This window comes from Caenorhabditis remanei, chromosome III (assembly GCF_010183535.1).
Source record: "Caenorhabditis remanei strain PX506 chromosome III, whole genome shotgun sequence".
Taxonomy (NCBI): domain Eukaryota; kingdom Metazoa; phylum Nematoda; class Chromadorea; order Rhabditida; family Rhabditidae; genus Caenorhabditis; species Caenorhabditis remanei.
Genome location: NC_071330.1, coordinates 2,194,298 through 2,209,603, shown reverse-complemented (window position 1 = coordinate 2,209,603; position 15,306 = coordinate 2,194,298). Strand labels below are relative to the sequence as shown.

Sequence of the window (15,306 nt, the reverse complement as noted above, 5' to 3'; positions counted from 1 at the left end):
ATCCAAACATATAACTTTTATACGAATTGAGCCTAAACTAATCGAGATAGGTCCAAAAAACAAAAGTGTTGATTTTCGAAAATTTTCGAAAATTCATAACTTTTAAATTTTTTTACGGTTTTCAATGAAATTTGTCTTAAATTGATGCTTATAACGTGCTAACGCGCCGAAGACGCGCCAATTTCCAATAACCCCGGGTTTACTGTGGTTTTCCGTAATATTTCAAGCCGCCCAAAATATGCCATGATTATACTCGTTGGAAAGGTCTTGTCATGCTGAAACCGATGTAGTTATGATAAGAAAACATAAATTTCGATTTTCGAAAATGTTCGAAAATCCATAACTTTCTCATTTCCCGTTTATCATCATTTTCGAAAGATCTCAAATCTTATTTTTTGTGTTTATTTCATCAATAAAGACGGTGCTATTTTCGCTAACGCCTTGTTGCAAAAACTACAGTAACCCTGGGCTACTGTATTTTTAGGTCATTTTTTGAAATTTTTCAAAGTATGCCATGATTATACTCGCTCGAAAGGTCTTGTCACGCTGAATTCAAAAATATAAATTTTATAAAAATTGAGCCAAAACTGACTGAGTTATGATAGAAAAACTGAATTTTCGATTTTCGAAAAGTTTCGAAAATCCATAACTTTCCAATTTTCCTATATTTTTCAATGAAATTTGTTTTGAAATGTTCCTTATAACACGAAGTATCCGTGAAAAATATTTCCAATCGTCAAAAATTTCTAACGCGCCCAAGGCACCCCAACCTCTCAGTACAAGGTCAGTGTAACACATTCTTGACCCTGTTATCATCATTTTCGAAAGATCTCAAGTCACATTTTCGGGTATCATCATCTTCTTCTTTTTGACCGTCACTCACTAATCTCTTTTCACTTTTTCTCGCCTTCTACCGGGTACAACAATTCTTCTCAAGAAAAAGAAAAAAAGGAAGAATTTCGGCGAATTAAAAAAAAGAAAAAAAAAGAGAAACCCCCGACTTACCGGCATTTTTTATCCGTAGATATTGTAGGCGACTGAATTTTTTTTGGATATGATTTTTTGATAGGAGATGTTCTTTTCAATCTTGACACGTCACAGGGGGAGGGTTACTGTAATAAAACTATGTTATAGAAGAGAGAAATAGAGAAACAGAGAGATATACGGACAATGATAAGAGAAGTGTGTCCAAAATGTTTAAAGTTCAAATAATGCATTTGGTGGCCTTGCTTTCGCAAGATTTGGAATTCTAGGCCACCGACAGTAGGGAATATTTTTCATGGCTAGTACATGTGATAAGCAACATTTAGAAACAGATTATAGTGGAAAACGCCGGAAAATAAGAAAGTTACGGATTTTCGAAAAGTTTCGAAAAGTTTCGAAAATTGAACATTGGTGTTTTCCTATCATAACTTCGTCAGTTTTGGCTAAAATTTTATTTTCAAAAAAATTTCGAATTCAGAATGACAAGACCTTTCAAATGAGTATATTCATGATGTATTTTGGGTGAACTTGAAAAATTACATCAAAAATACAGTGACCCATTGTTACTGGAAGTTGGCGCGCCTGCGGCGCGTTTGCAGTTTTTAACAGATGGAAATTTTTTCACGAGTATTTTATAGGATAAACAACATTTAGAAACAGGTTTTAGTGGAAAACGCCGGAAAATAAGAAAGTTAGGGATTTTCGAAAAGTTTCGAAAAGTTTCAAAATTGATTTTTTCCTATCATAACTCAGTCAGTTTTCACTCAATTTTTATGAAAATTATATTTTTGAATTCAGCGTGACAAAACCTTTCAAATGAGTATAATCCAGCCTAGGTTCGAAACAAGTTGGGTCAAAACTACAGTAACCCATGCTACCGGACTTTCGTGGTGAGACCCAGCTGGCACCAAACCTGGTCATGATTATACTCATTTTGACCGCCTTTTTTTCGCTGATTTCAAAATTATAAACATTGATGAGAACACTTCAAAATTGACTGAGATACTGTGGAAAACACCGAAAAATAAGAAAATTAGGGATTTTCGAAACGATTCGAAAATTGAAAATTGTTGTTTTTCTTTTATAACTCAGTCAGTTCCCACTCAATTTGTATGAAAATTATATTTTCAGATTCAGCGTGACAAGATCTTTCAAATGAGTATAATTATGACATACTTCGAAAATTTTCAAAAAGATGACATCAAAAATACAGTAACGCATGATTGTGATTTACAGAGCTCCACGGAGACCTGATTTTTGCGATTGTGGCCGAGATTTTCCGAATTTGGGGTCCTAGGCCACTAAATATTGGTGGCCTAACTTTCTGAATTTCTAGGCCGCTGGGTTATTTTGACCACCTTAATGTTTTCAGTAACTTGGCCTAGCGTCCGATAAATTTGAGGTCCTAGGCCACCAAAAAAAACCCACGAAAAATTCATGACCCAGTTTCCCAACATTTTGGATTTCTAGGCCACCCATCTTTTTGAGGGACTAACATTTTAATAAGTTGGAGTTCTAGGCCACTCTTAAGAAATGACGAATAAAATGATTTTTCTCAAAAAAAAACGTTAAAAACAAGAATGGGGTATGAGGTAGAAAGAGTGAAAAACCAAAGTTGAATACAGAAGAAAAAGTGATAAAATGAAGAATGAGAAGGGGAGAGAGACGTGAAGAAGAAGACGATAAACGGAATGATCTTTTCTCGACCCAATGACATAACAAATCAGAAGAAAACGAATAGAGAGGAGGAGGGGAGACGGGAGGGGTGATAGAAAAAAATTAGACAAAAAATGATTTTGAAACTGATCTTTTTCAGTTTTAGAGTAGAATATTTAGAGGGTATTGGGTTAGGCGTAGTTTAATCAGAAACGTGTTATCGGTTCGCGAATACTTCGGGCTTTGTCTGGAAAGGAAAAGCCTTGTTTTTTTACGGAAAAAAACCGAAAAGTTCGTATAATTTTCAAGAAAAAAAAGCTTTTCTTTGGGACGGTAGCAAAAAGTGTTCAATAGATGAAATTTGCAGCATAAATTTGTCTATCGATTGGAGAAAACAGGGCCCAAAAATTTTCAAAACTGCACTAGTTACAGTCAATTTAAGCCTGCATTCCGCCTTCCGCCCTGAGACCATTTGGCGGAAGGCGGAATACAAGCCTTAATGACTGTAACTTGTTTAGTTTTTAATATTTTAATGTCTTGTTTTTTCCATTTGATAGGCAAATTTATGCTTCAAATTTCATCTATTAAACACTTTTTGCTACCGTCCCAACGAAAAGCTACTCCGCCAATTTAAGGATTTCTTCCGCCAACTCGTCCGCTCATCTCTACCCGGCACTGCAAGGCCCGAAGGCCCGGCTTCCAAAAAAGTTACACGTTTTTTACCAAATGTTTTAAATTTTTTTGAAATTTCACATTAAAAATTTCATTTTTTCGATGCATAGCTAGCTTTTGATTGAATTTTGAAGAATAGTAGAAAATTCGACGTTTTTGAGAAAAAAATTAAAAAATACAAATTTTTGGAAAAAAAAAGTGTTTTTCGGATGTCAAAATCTTGAATTTGTATGAAAACTGTAAGTATTTCTAGAACAGAACTCGAGAAACCTGTTTTTGAGTTCAAAATTTAAATAACCTTCAGAAAAACCGAAAAACCACTATTTTTGCTACTTAATTTTTGAAAATTTTAGCAGAAAATTCAAAATCTTCCCTTGTAAAGACCTATAGACGACAGTCTTGAATGGGTACAACTTCAGTACAAACCGGTATCATTGCTATCAGGCGCCCCTTATCTCAAAATCTAGTCGAAACTGTCAAAAGTGATCAAAAACTGCAATGAGAATATACCGTCAAAAAAAGAAATCGAAATTTCAGTTACGCGCCAACGGCGCGCCAGCAACATTACTTTCAGATTATGTACGAAATTAGATTTTCAGCCGATTTGTATCAATAATGTGAAAATTTGAAAAACGCGTCGAAGGCGCACCAGACACTTTTATCAAAATGGGATTTCGAAAATTATGAGTCGATTGTGCTGTTTTGAAATTTCCACAACGCGTCAACGGCACGCCAGACTAGTTTACGATAATTCCTTATCTTTCGAGAGTTTCTTTATGGTTTTTTAAAGAGATTTTCATTTTGATTAATTTTTTTGGAGAGAAATACTTAACTTTTACTCTGAAAAAAGAATGTTCTCAGCAACCCCAATCACCCGAAAAACTAAAAAATTCATCCAAAATTCTGTCAAAAAATTTGGAACGCTTCACGAATTTGCGTGTCATCCTTGCGCAGGGGCCATGCTAATCTTCTCTGTATTGTTCCAATTTTAGTATATGTTCTCGGAAGAACAAAATACACTGAGAGACGGGTCGATTATAAGGGGGCACGCAGACAAGCAGCCGACATCTCACGGGTTCCGCCGTCTGCTATGGGAATACGTGGGAAAAGGGGCGGGACTTGGGAAGACGGGACCGTATCTCACAATCTCTTATAACGGATGGGGTAACCCGCATCTATGAATAGTTAATTATATCTAACTAATTAAGAAAACCAATAAACACATTTTTTTCAAAAAAAAGTATCCTTAAAACGGGGTGAGATGAGAGAAAAAGAGACAAAGAGATAGAAAGATGAGTAAAAAAAGGGAAAAGAGAAGAATGAGGCAATTTGGTAAAATGAGCCGGCCCCGTCCTTTTTCATTTGATGAAAAAATGACGGATGATGAGAGTTTAGAAAACGAAGCGATGAAAAGAGACACTATTTCATTATGCACAGAGAATTCTTTAGAGTAGAGGAGGGTCATGGCTAAGTAGGGTGACTTGGAAGACCCAGAACGTGGAAAATGAAAAAAGTTTTCGATAGATTACGGTAAAGCGCACTTGCTAGAAGAACAATTTCGATAATTTCAAATTATATCGCACTAAGTATTTCATTTATATTATCGCTTCACGGTTGTTGCTTCTGCGCTCTACCGAACCTTATGGAAATAGCGTGGCAAATTAAGATGTGCAGGCAGAATATGTAGGCGCCAACACGTGCCGCGTAACTCGTTTAAAACGAAATATTATGAGCTGAAAAATATACGAAAATGTAGATCTCTGCGAGTTCTACATTTTTAGATATATGTCTGTGGCCTACTACGGGCTGCACGGCTCCCTGAATGTACGATGTGCGAGCGATGTCACTGACACACTTCCAATGTAATTTTTCGCCAATTTTGTTCAAATTCCTAGTCTACAATTGATGAAAGTTCCAAAAAATCTTTTTTTTTTCAAAATTTGATGCTGAAAATTGAAAAAAGTGTATCTCAGCTTGTACTAGCCGGATGACGTAAATGTACAGCAGGCAGGGAAAAAATGACAAAAAAAGCCATTCTATCACGGCCAGCGGGCACATCAACAATTAGCGATATGCACCGTAGTTAGACATACAGTACCGCTCAAAAGTATATTAAGTTTTAGTTTTTTCAGGTGAAAAGGTCCGACTTTGAGAGTTTGTCATGGTAATTGTCCCATCAAGTAGATTTTTAATGGATCATACAGATCAAAAATAGAGCTCCATTTTTGTAGTTGGCAACTTTTCTATACGGACACTCCCTAGCAAGTTACATATCGACAAAGTAATTTCTCTCTCAAATCGAACAATTTCAGTGCGAAATAGAAAGATTTTTGAGCTGTCGTCTTAAAATGACCATAACTCTCTAGGAAGTGTCCGTACAAAAAGATTGTCAACTACAAAAATGGAGCTCTACCATTGATTTGTATGATCCATTAAAAATCTACTTGATGGGACAATAAGTATTACCATGACACAATCTCAAAGCTGGTAATTTACCACTGAAAAAAACCAAAGTTAATATACTTTTGAGTTGATATACTGTAGAACTCGCTGAGAGCTACATTTTGGTATATTTTTTTAGCTCTTATGGTTGAGTTTTAGCGTTTGCAAGTACAGTTCTCAATTTTTCATCTAGCTGTTAGTCCGGATGTCCGCTAAATAGCAAAATTGGAACTCCGAACTTCTCATGGAAGACAAGAAAAAACTAACAAAAATGAGGAAGCAAAGACAAACAACACCAAACGACCCTAGACAGACGAAAAAGAAAACGAAAAAATAGTAGAAATCGAAAATAACAAGTGTAATGTTTTCCTTGTACGGCCTATACTTGGAGGGGGGAGGTCACCCCCCTCTCTCCAAACAATCTTTTGTCTTGGCCATGTGGACATCTGGATAGACAGATATTCGGACAGACAGAGAAATTTACGGACAAAAGAATGTCAATCATCAGAATATATGTGTGATTGCACAGAAAATAACTTCTGGCTGGCGTGCCTTTGGCGCGTTTTTCCAGTTTGAAAAAGGAACAAGACTTCGTGTTCGAAAAATCGAGTCTGGTGTGCCTTCGACGCGTTTTTTCAAAATTTCAAAACAACTCAAAACACTTTAAAATTGTCTAAATCCCATTTTGAGAAAAGTGTCTGGTGCGCCTTTGACGCCTTTTTCACATTTTTACGTTATTAAACAAAATCTCTTTTTTTTTCTGAATGTTTGAATCTATCTACCTGGCGCGTCTCTGACGCGTTTAGAATGTTCTGTTAGAGTCACAAAACAGTGTCTGGCGCGCCTCAGACGCGTTTTCGAACATGTGAAAATTGTGTCTCAAAATCTTAGAAAATTACGACATTCCACTAATATAAAATTTTTGAGGCTGGCGTGCCTCTGACGCGTTTTTGATAGAACTATCAAAAATTGTGAGCTTCTGGGGCACCTTTTAACGCGTTTTTCAAAACAAAATGGACATCCGGACACACAGAGACACCGACAGACATATCTCGATTCAATGAGAAAAAACGAAGAAGAGGTGAGAAGAAAGACGAGAATTCTGAAGTTGCAGTTGATGATTGTCTTCTCAATTTTTTCTTTTTCTTTTTCTCTCTCCCTACCGTACTCTTTCTCTGTCTGCTATGTCTGTCTGCGTCTCTCGTTATCACTGATCTCTAATCAGATGAAAAGGCTGGTAATAAATTATCAATTTTCAAGGAGAAGGGGCGCGTAGATCAAATCCAAAAGTTCAGAAGAGAAAGAGAAATGACTATTGAAAGTGTGATAAATGAGGGTTCACAGATATCAAATGATGTAAGAAATGTAATTTTTGTAGTTGAGAAGACTTGGCTGGCGCGCCTTTGACGCGGCTCGATCTTCGAGATCCGGGTTACGCCATGAGACATCGCACGGCACCCTACGTCGTAAAATACTTTCCCTAACGGTCCCGTCTTCCCAAGCCACGCCCCTTTTCCCACGTATCCCCATAGCAGACGGCGGAACCCGTGAGATGTCGGCCGCTTCTCTGTGTGCCCGCTTATAATCGACCCGTCTCTCAGTGTATTTTGTTCTTCCGAGAACATATACTAAAATTGGAACAATACAGAGAAGATTAGCATGGCCCCTGCGCAAGGATGACACGCAAATTCGTGAAGCGTTCCAAATTTTTTCGACAGAATTTTAGGTGAATTGTTTATTTTTTGGGGTTATTTGGGGTTGCTGAGAACATTCCTTTTTCGGGGTAAAATATTGGTATTTTAGAGCAAAAACTTAATCAAAATTAAAATTTATTTTAAAAAAACCATAAAGAAACTATCGAAAAAAAGGAACAATCGTAAACTAGTCTGGCGTGCCGTTGACGCGTTTTTCCAGTGTAAAAAAGTATAAAATTATTCTTAAGATTTTGTTTTCAAAAAGGTGAGTCTGGAGTGCCTTCGACGCGGTTTTTTCAAAATTTCAAAACTACTCGAAACACTTTAAAATTGTCAAAATCCCATTTTGAGAAAAGTGTCTGATGCGCCTCCGACGCGTTTTTTTCCAATTTTTACATTATTAAAACAAAATCAAATGAAAATCTCATTTCCTATCGAAGCTGAAAATTAGGTAGCTGGTGCGCGTTTGGCGCGAAACAGTAATTTCAATTTTCGGGTTTATTCTCCTCCGTTTTTCACTTTTTAACCACTTTTTGACATTTATATGGCGAAAAAAAAAGAAAAACTACAAAAATTTTTTGGAAAAAAAGTGGAAGCGAGGAATTGAGCAAAAAATCTTGTCCGAGAGGACTACACGGATGCGTGGAAAAATTCTTCCACCTCATTTTGAGTCTAGAGAACGATTATTGAAGCGATTTTTAGCATTTTCGTCAAAAATAAAAACTTTTTTGAATGTCCAGAAGTATCAGAATCTGCAGTGAAAAATATGACTTCAACTCTCCCGGATTTTCATAAATACAGCACAGGAGTGCGAGGCGTAAGGTCCGCAACGAAAAGTTTTGAATTTACCGCGCCAGTCGCGTTGCGTGTGCGTCGCGTTTTTCATTGAAAGATACGACAAACACACGCTAAACTTGAACTTGGCGCTCAGCCAAGTCTGTCTTTGGCACCGTGCCAGCCGCTGAGCGACGCGTTTAAGCGACCTTGCGTCGCGCACCCCTGTGCTACAATATAAACCAGACTTGTAAAATTCCGGCCCGGATTTGAATTTTTGAACTTTTTCACTACAATTTTTTGTCGAAAAATTTATTTTCTGAAAATTTTTCATATTTTTCCTCAAGTATATTTTTCAAAAACCTTCGAAACCTATAAAAAATTGTTTTTAAGAAATATTTTTCAAAAAAAATCTGGAAATTTTCGAAATGTTTTTTTTTTTTTTCTATTTTTGTTTTTTTTTCAGTACTGAACTTCCGGGCAGACCGGGCCGGGCCGGGCCGGGCCCGGCCCGTTGCAAGTCTGATATAAACCGTCGCGATATCACAGTGTCATAGAAAGTTCATTTGATGCATCTGCGCTCCATTTAAACTCGCACAAAATTGAAAATAGCTTATCCAAAAAAGTGTTTTATTCTTTTTTTTTATGAATTCGACTTTTGTGCCACACGGTCTCCTAGGATGATTTTTGGGGCAGATTACGTCATCAAACGTGGAATGTCACGAAAAATGAAAAATTACAGAAAATTCACACGTGAGGGCTTTTTTGAACGGGGAATGAAGTGGTAATCCATTTTCTCGAGAGCCAACGCGTTTTTCTAAAATCGGCTCACTCAGTTTTGTTCGAAACCGTGTTATAAACCCGCCAGTAATTTTTTGTGTTTTTCTGTTGGGTAACTTTTGAGTTATACTTTGTTGAAAAATCAACTGAAAACACCTTACTTTTTCAATAACTTTGAAATATCTGACCTCATTTTGCATATATCAAAAATCCATTCACTCTACTTTTTTCTTATGTTCATTGGCTACCATTTGCACTCATTCATTACGTGTTTGCTTCTAAACTGACCGAGTTATAACAGGTATTCCAGTTCTGATAAGAAAATAGTGTCAAAGCATAAAGTGATATAACTCGGTCAGTTGAGAAGCAAACACGTAATGAATGAGTGCAAATGGTAGCCAATGAACATAAGAAAAAAGTAGAGTGAATGGATTTTTGATATATGCAAAATGAGGTCAGATATTTCAAAGTTATTGAAAAAGTCGGGTGTTTTCAGTTGATTTTTCAACAAAGGATAACTCAAAAGTTACCCAACAGAAATACACAAAAAATCACTGGCGGGTTTATAACACGGTTTCGAACAAAACTGAGTGAGCCGATTTTAGAAAAACGCGTTGGTTCTCGAGAAAATGGATTACCACTTCATTCCCCGTTCAAAAAAAACCCTCACGTGTGAATTTTCTGTAATTTTTCATTTTTCGTGACATTCCACGTTTGATGACGTAATCTGCCCCTAAAATCATCCTAGGAGACCGTGTGCCACGTTTAATCGAAAGTAGCAAAAAAATTGGAAAAAATTAGCTTTATGGCCCTGTACGATATGGACTTTTCAATTATTTCAAAAAGTCTTATTTTGAACAAAAACATGCATACAAATCAATCGTGACGTCGATGGTCGTCAGAATCGAAAAAAAGGAAAAAAAAGTGTCACAAAAGTCGTCGTGTGGGGAGAACTTGAATCCAATTCAAAGTTAAGACGATTTGGATTAATCTCTTCTCTTCCCTCCTCAGGGACGTTTCAAGAGAAAAGAGAAATCGAAATGATAGTTCGAAAGTCAGTACATATATATATGATTTTTGGATTTTTGTGTTTGTACGGTCAAAAATTGTAAAACGGGATATCGGGGGGAGGGAGATGGACGGGATTTATGAAAAGTGACGTCATTTTTTGGATAGTAATAAAAATGATGGGGATAACGTCATGGTTGCCAGATTTGAAGAAAAAAGAGAAATGTCTGGCGCGCCTTCGGCGCGTTGAAGACTGTTACATACAGAAATATTAGCACGGCACACTTCTTACAACCGCGCTCTACCGAAACCGAAGAAAAAATGTTCCTTGAAGTTCTTTTTAGGAGACTGGGAGACTGGGAGACCGAGCTTGGTAAGAAATAACAAAACTCTCAAAAGATATAAATCTGCTTTTTTTTTATCTGAAACCAAAGTTTTTCAAAGTAGGTTCATTTCCTACATTCCCTATTTTCCTCAGAAAAGATCGCAATATTCTTCCTGGAAGATTCCTCTCTACGCCAATTCTCATTTTCCACATTTTCCCACCACTGACTCCGCCCACCACACACAAAACATAGTGGAGGGCGGAACCCGTGAGATGTCGGAACACAGCATTGCCCTACCCCCTCAGTTCGGCAACTCATAAACTTACCTGGCTGGAGGTATTCCGTGATCATCAAGGCGGAATCCTCATGGCGAGGCCTATCCATTGCACTTTTGGATGGGCTGACCTGTGTGGCAGTCTCGAGTTGAGATTCGCCAACAGCTCAATTTTTGCGTAACGGGGCTGCGTGCGCGCGGCCCTGGAAAGTCATAGATTCGATATATGAATGGGAGGAACAAAATGAAACTTATCACGGCTCGGATAAATCAAATTTTCGACAATGATTCGAAGAAATTCATGAATAATTAAAACACTTTTTTGGTTATTTTTGAAGCCGCACCTTGAATATAATGTCTCCCTCCGCATGGACGTGAAATTTTCTTATCCGGAAGTCATTTTCTTTATCCGGAAAAGCATTCGTTTAAGTGTGTTCGTTAATGGCTATGTATGGAAAGGTTTCGCATTTTGAGACCTTTGAATGACTGGAACAACTTGTGCCATTATTCTCTCGGATTATCTTGCCGTAAAATTTATTCAATTAAGATTTATTAGCGATTTTCAATTTTAAAAGTTACAAAACATTAAATAAAGACAATTGAGTTATTGCCCAAGAAGAAATGAAAATGACAGTGACAAACATACAATGGATAGCGGTAACAAAGCGAATACGGTTTTAGTGCAACACAATGAAACGGAAAAAGAAAATGTGCTCTATATCTTCGATTGCAATCACTGCAGATGTGCCATCCTTCCGTTTGATCTTAACCATATCAACTTCAATTGGCAGGTTGTGTTTCTGACGGATTTCTCTTTTCGCATCTTCACTCATTTCCATACATCTGATCCCATTCACTTCTCTACTGGCAACATTAATTTTTTTAATTATAAGAAACATAAATTGCAGTCTTGGATTAGATCCACGGATCCAGTGTTGGAGGAATTGGTTGAACTGTTTATGGGTTATTCGATGTGTGAATCTGACTATCTCACTGTTGACCAATAACATGTCATCTAATGAGTAAACGTCATGATATTCCATAAATTGAAAGTTTTGTATGAAGAATTTTTGAACTTCACAACCATCTTCAAATGGATTCTTCAACAGAAACAATCTGCTGGGAGTATTGAAATGTTTCAAAATTGTTCTGCTCATAACATCCGTCACTAGGGGAGACACAAAGAGATCGTTGACATTTCCAGTTGTATCTTTCAACAATTCAATTCCATATTTCCCACAACCTCCATAAAAACGAATATTCAGTGGTTTAGTGAAACAGAAAATACTCCGAATATAATTTATCCAAGCGCTGAAGTTGAATGGTGTAGATGCTTGCATTCTTTTGCCCTTATATTCAAAACAAACGTCAACTGGAAGAGTTATATCTACGGGTGATAACCCATTCACATATTTCGACTCGTCATAAAAGTTTAGACACAAATAGTTTTCTCCGCTGATCACAGATACACGAAGCACATTAGAAACGCCGATGTAAATATTACTTGTTTTTATTCCTAACGATGTCACGAGATCCTTAGTTTTCGTTGAGACAAGGGAGAACGCGAACCTGAAATGAAACAAGAAGTTTACTACTGTAAATGTATTTCAATTTTTAAGGTCCCTGGAATGAAGACCCTCCACAAAACATATAATAAACTTACAATTGTTTTAAATGAAAGTTCTTGATCACTTCAATAATGACACTATTGGGAAGTCGAAACAGCGGCAAAATAGGTTCCATTCGACAGAATAATCGATTCTTATGGACGAATGAGTAGAGGTGTAGGTCGGGAGATGTACTCGGCAATGAGGCTGTCGTTCTATTTGATTTGCCAGAAAGAGACTATTATGACCAACGTTCTTCTTGGGAAATTTGGATGACAGTATGGGGACGGGGGTTGCTAAAGGCAGTACGGTAGGAAGGCGAGTTCTGGGTTCGAATTGATTGACGTCGTTCTATTTGGTTTGCCAGAACGTTCAAATTGTGAAGACTCGTACACGGGGAAAGTTGACAGAGCAGATGGACAGATGGGTCCTAGAGATGTGATTCCTTACAATCAGAACCTCATGGCAAACGAAATAAGGCAATACCCGAATTTTCCAGAACTTCTCCAACCTACACCGTCGACTATTTTTGGCCTATTCGTCCACGGGAATCATTTATTAGAATCCCCTGTCCCAGAAACAAGCGTTGACGGACCAAAGAATTGGTTTATGTGTGCTATCGGTTCACGAACTCGTGCCAAGGGGTGTTAAAGGCGCATATCATTTATTGTAAGGATTGACATTTCTAGGACCCCTATGTCCATCTGCTCTGTCAACTTTCCCAGTGTACGAATCCTCAACATCGAAACCTTCTGGCAAACCAAACAGCTCTCCTTCCCGACCTGCCTGTAACATCCCCGTTCCCCAAAATACAAACTTCCCAGAAACTACTGTCATCCGAATTTCCCAAAAAGAACGTTGGTCACAATAGTCTCCTTCTGGCAAATCAAATAGAACGACGCCCTCATTGCCGAGTACATCTCCCGACCTACACCTCTGCTTATTCGTCCATAAGAATCGATTATTCGTTCGAATGGAATCTACTTTTCCGCTGTTTCGACTTCCCAATAGTGTCATTATTGAAGTGATCAAGAACTTTCCTTTGAGACAATTGTATGTTTACTATATGTTTTGTGGAGGGGTTTCATTCCAGGGACCTTAAAAATTGAAATAAAATTTCAGTAGTAAACTTCATGTTTCATTTCAGGTTCGCGTTCTCCCTTGTCTCAACGAAAACTAAGGATCTCGTGACATCGTTAGGAATAAAAACAAGTAATGCTAACATCTGCGTTTCTGGTTTGCTTTGTGTATCTGTGATCAGCGGAGAAAACTATTTGGGTCTGAACTTTTATGACGAGCCAAAATATGTGAATGAGTTATCACCCGTAGATATAACTCTTCTAGTTACTGCTTCTTTTGAATATCAAGGCAGAAGAATGCAAGCATCTACACCATTCAACTTCAGCGATTGGATGAATCACATTCGGACAGTATTCTGTTTCACTAATCCACAAAATCTTAGTTTTTATGGAGGTTGTGAGAAATATGAAATTGAATTATTGAAAAAAACGATTGGAAATGTCAACGCTCTCTTTGTGTCTCGCCTAGTGACGGATGTTATGAGCAGAACAATTTTGAAACATTTCAATACTCCCAGCAGATTGTTTCTATGGAAGAATCCATTCGAAGAAGCTTGTCAGACTCAACAAATCTTCATTCAAAACCTTCAATTTATGGAATATCATGACGTTTATTCATTAGATGACATGTTATTGGTCAATAGTGAAAATGTCGATTTTTGTCGTCCGACAACCCAAAACCAATTAAATCAATTCCTCCAACACTGGATCCGTGGATCTAATCCAAGACTGCAATTTATGTTTCTATTAATCAATAATACTGATGTTGCCAGTGGAGCAATGTATTTGAATGGGATTCGATGCATGGAAATGAGTGAAGATGCAAAAATAGAAATTCGTGAAAAACACAAACTGTCAGTTGATGTTGATATGATTAAGATCAAACGGAAGGATGGTACACATGCAGTGATTGGGACAAACGAATCAGACAATATTATCTTTTTCCATTTCATTGTGTTGCACTAAAACTGAATTGTTGTTTCTGTTTTCTTCCGTGTCTCCTTTTTTATTTCGACTTCTTTAATAACTTCCGATTTTTTGAAGCGTTCCATATACTTGCATATAAATGAATTCTTATCAAAATTTACTGTTTATCCTCTATTTTACTATGTTTTGTAACTTTTGAAATTGAAAATTGCTAATAAATATTGATGGAATAAATTTTACGACAATATAATTCAAGAGAATAATGACACAAGTTGTTCCATTCAAAGGTCTCAAAATGCGGAACCTTTCCATATATAGCCATAAACGAACACACGAAGGGAATGCTTTTCCGGATAAGATATTTTCACTTCCAAGCTAATCTCGGTCCCCTTCCATTCACATATCGAATCTATAACTTTCCAGGGCCGCGCGCACGCAGCCCCGTTACGCAAAAATTGAGCTGTTGGCGAATCTCAACTCGAGACTGCCACACAGGTCAGCCCATCCAAAAGTGCAATGGATAGGCCTCGCCATGAGGATTCCGCCTTGATGATCACGGAATACCTCCAGCCAGGTAAGTTTATGAGTCGCCGAGCTGAGGGGGTAGGGCAATGCTGTGTCCCGACATCTCACGGGTTCCGCCCTCCACTATGTTTTGTGTGTGGTGGGCGGAGTCAGTGGTGGGAAAATGTGGAAAAGGAGAATTGGCGCAGGGAGGAATATTCCCGGAAGAATATTGCGATCTTTTCTGAGGAAAAAAGGGAATGTAGGAATTCGAAATTATTTTCAGAATCGATAAGAAATGAGATTTCCAGTTGATTTTGTGTCAATATTGTGAAAATTTGAAAAAGCGTCGAAGGCACGCCATTTTTTGAAAATCACTGAATAATTTGTTCTTTTTTCAAACTGGAAAATCGCGTCAACAGCACGCCAGCCACTTTTCCTAAATAGTGATTTCGACAACTTTAAAATCTTTCGGCTTATTCATTCATTCGAATGCATTCATTTAGTTTGAAAAACGCGGCAACGGCACGCCAGACTGGTTTACGATTATCCCTTTTTTAAATGATTTTTTAAAATTAA

At 37.5% G+C, this 15,306-nt stretch overlaps 2 protein-coding genes across 2 annotated transcripts; one reads left to right on the top strand and one right to left on the bottom strand.

Annotated features, from left to right (window-relative positions):
• Positions 1 to 11,287: 11,287 nt before the first annotated feature.
• GCK72_008592 (uncharacterized protein) lies at positions 11,288 to 12,353 on the bottom strand (the record flags this gene model as incomplete). The annotated part of the gene is made up of 2 exons (XM_003094914.2): positions 11,288 to 12,179; positions 12,274 to 12,353. The coding sequence occupies 2 exons, from the start codon at positions 12,351 to 12,353 to the stop codon at positions 11,288 to 11,290; spliced, it is 972 nt and encodes a 323-aa protein (XP_003094962.2).
• A 1,240-nt stretch (positions 12,354 to 13,593) lies between these two features.
• Positions 13,594 to 14,262, top strand: GCK72_008591 (uncharacterized protein; the record flags this gene model as incomplete). Its single annotated transcript, XM_003094894.2, has 1 exon — positions 13,594 to 14,262. The coding sequence occupies one exon, from the start codon at positions 13,594 to 13,596 to the stop codon at positions 14,260 to 14,262; it is 669 nt and encodes a 222-aa protein (XP_003094942.2).
• Between the last annotated feature and the right edge of the window lie 1,044 nt (positions 14,263 to 15,306).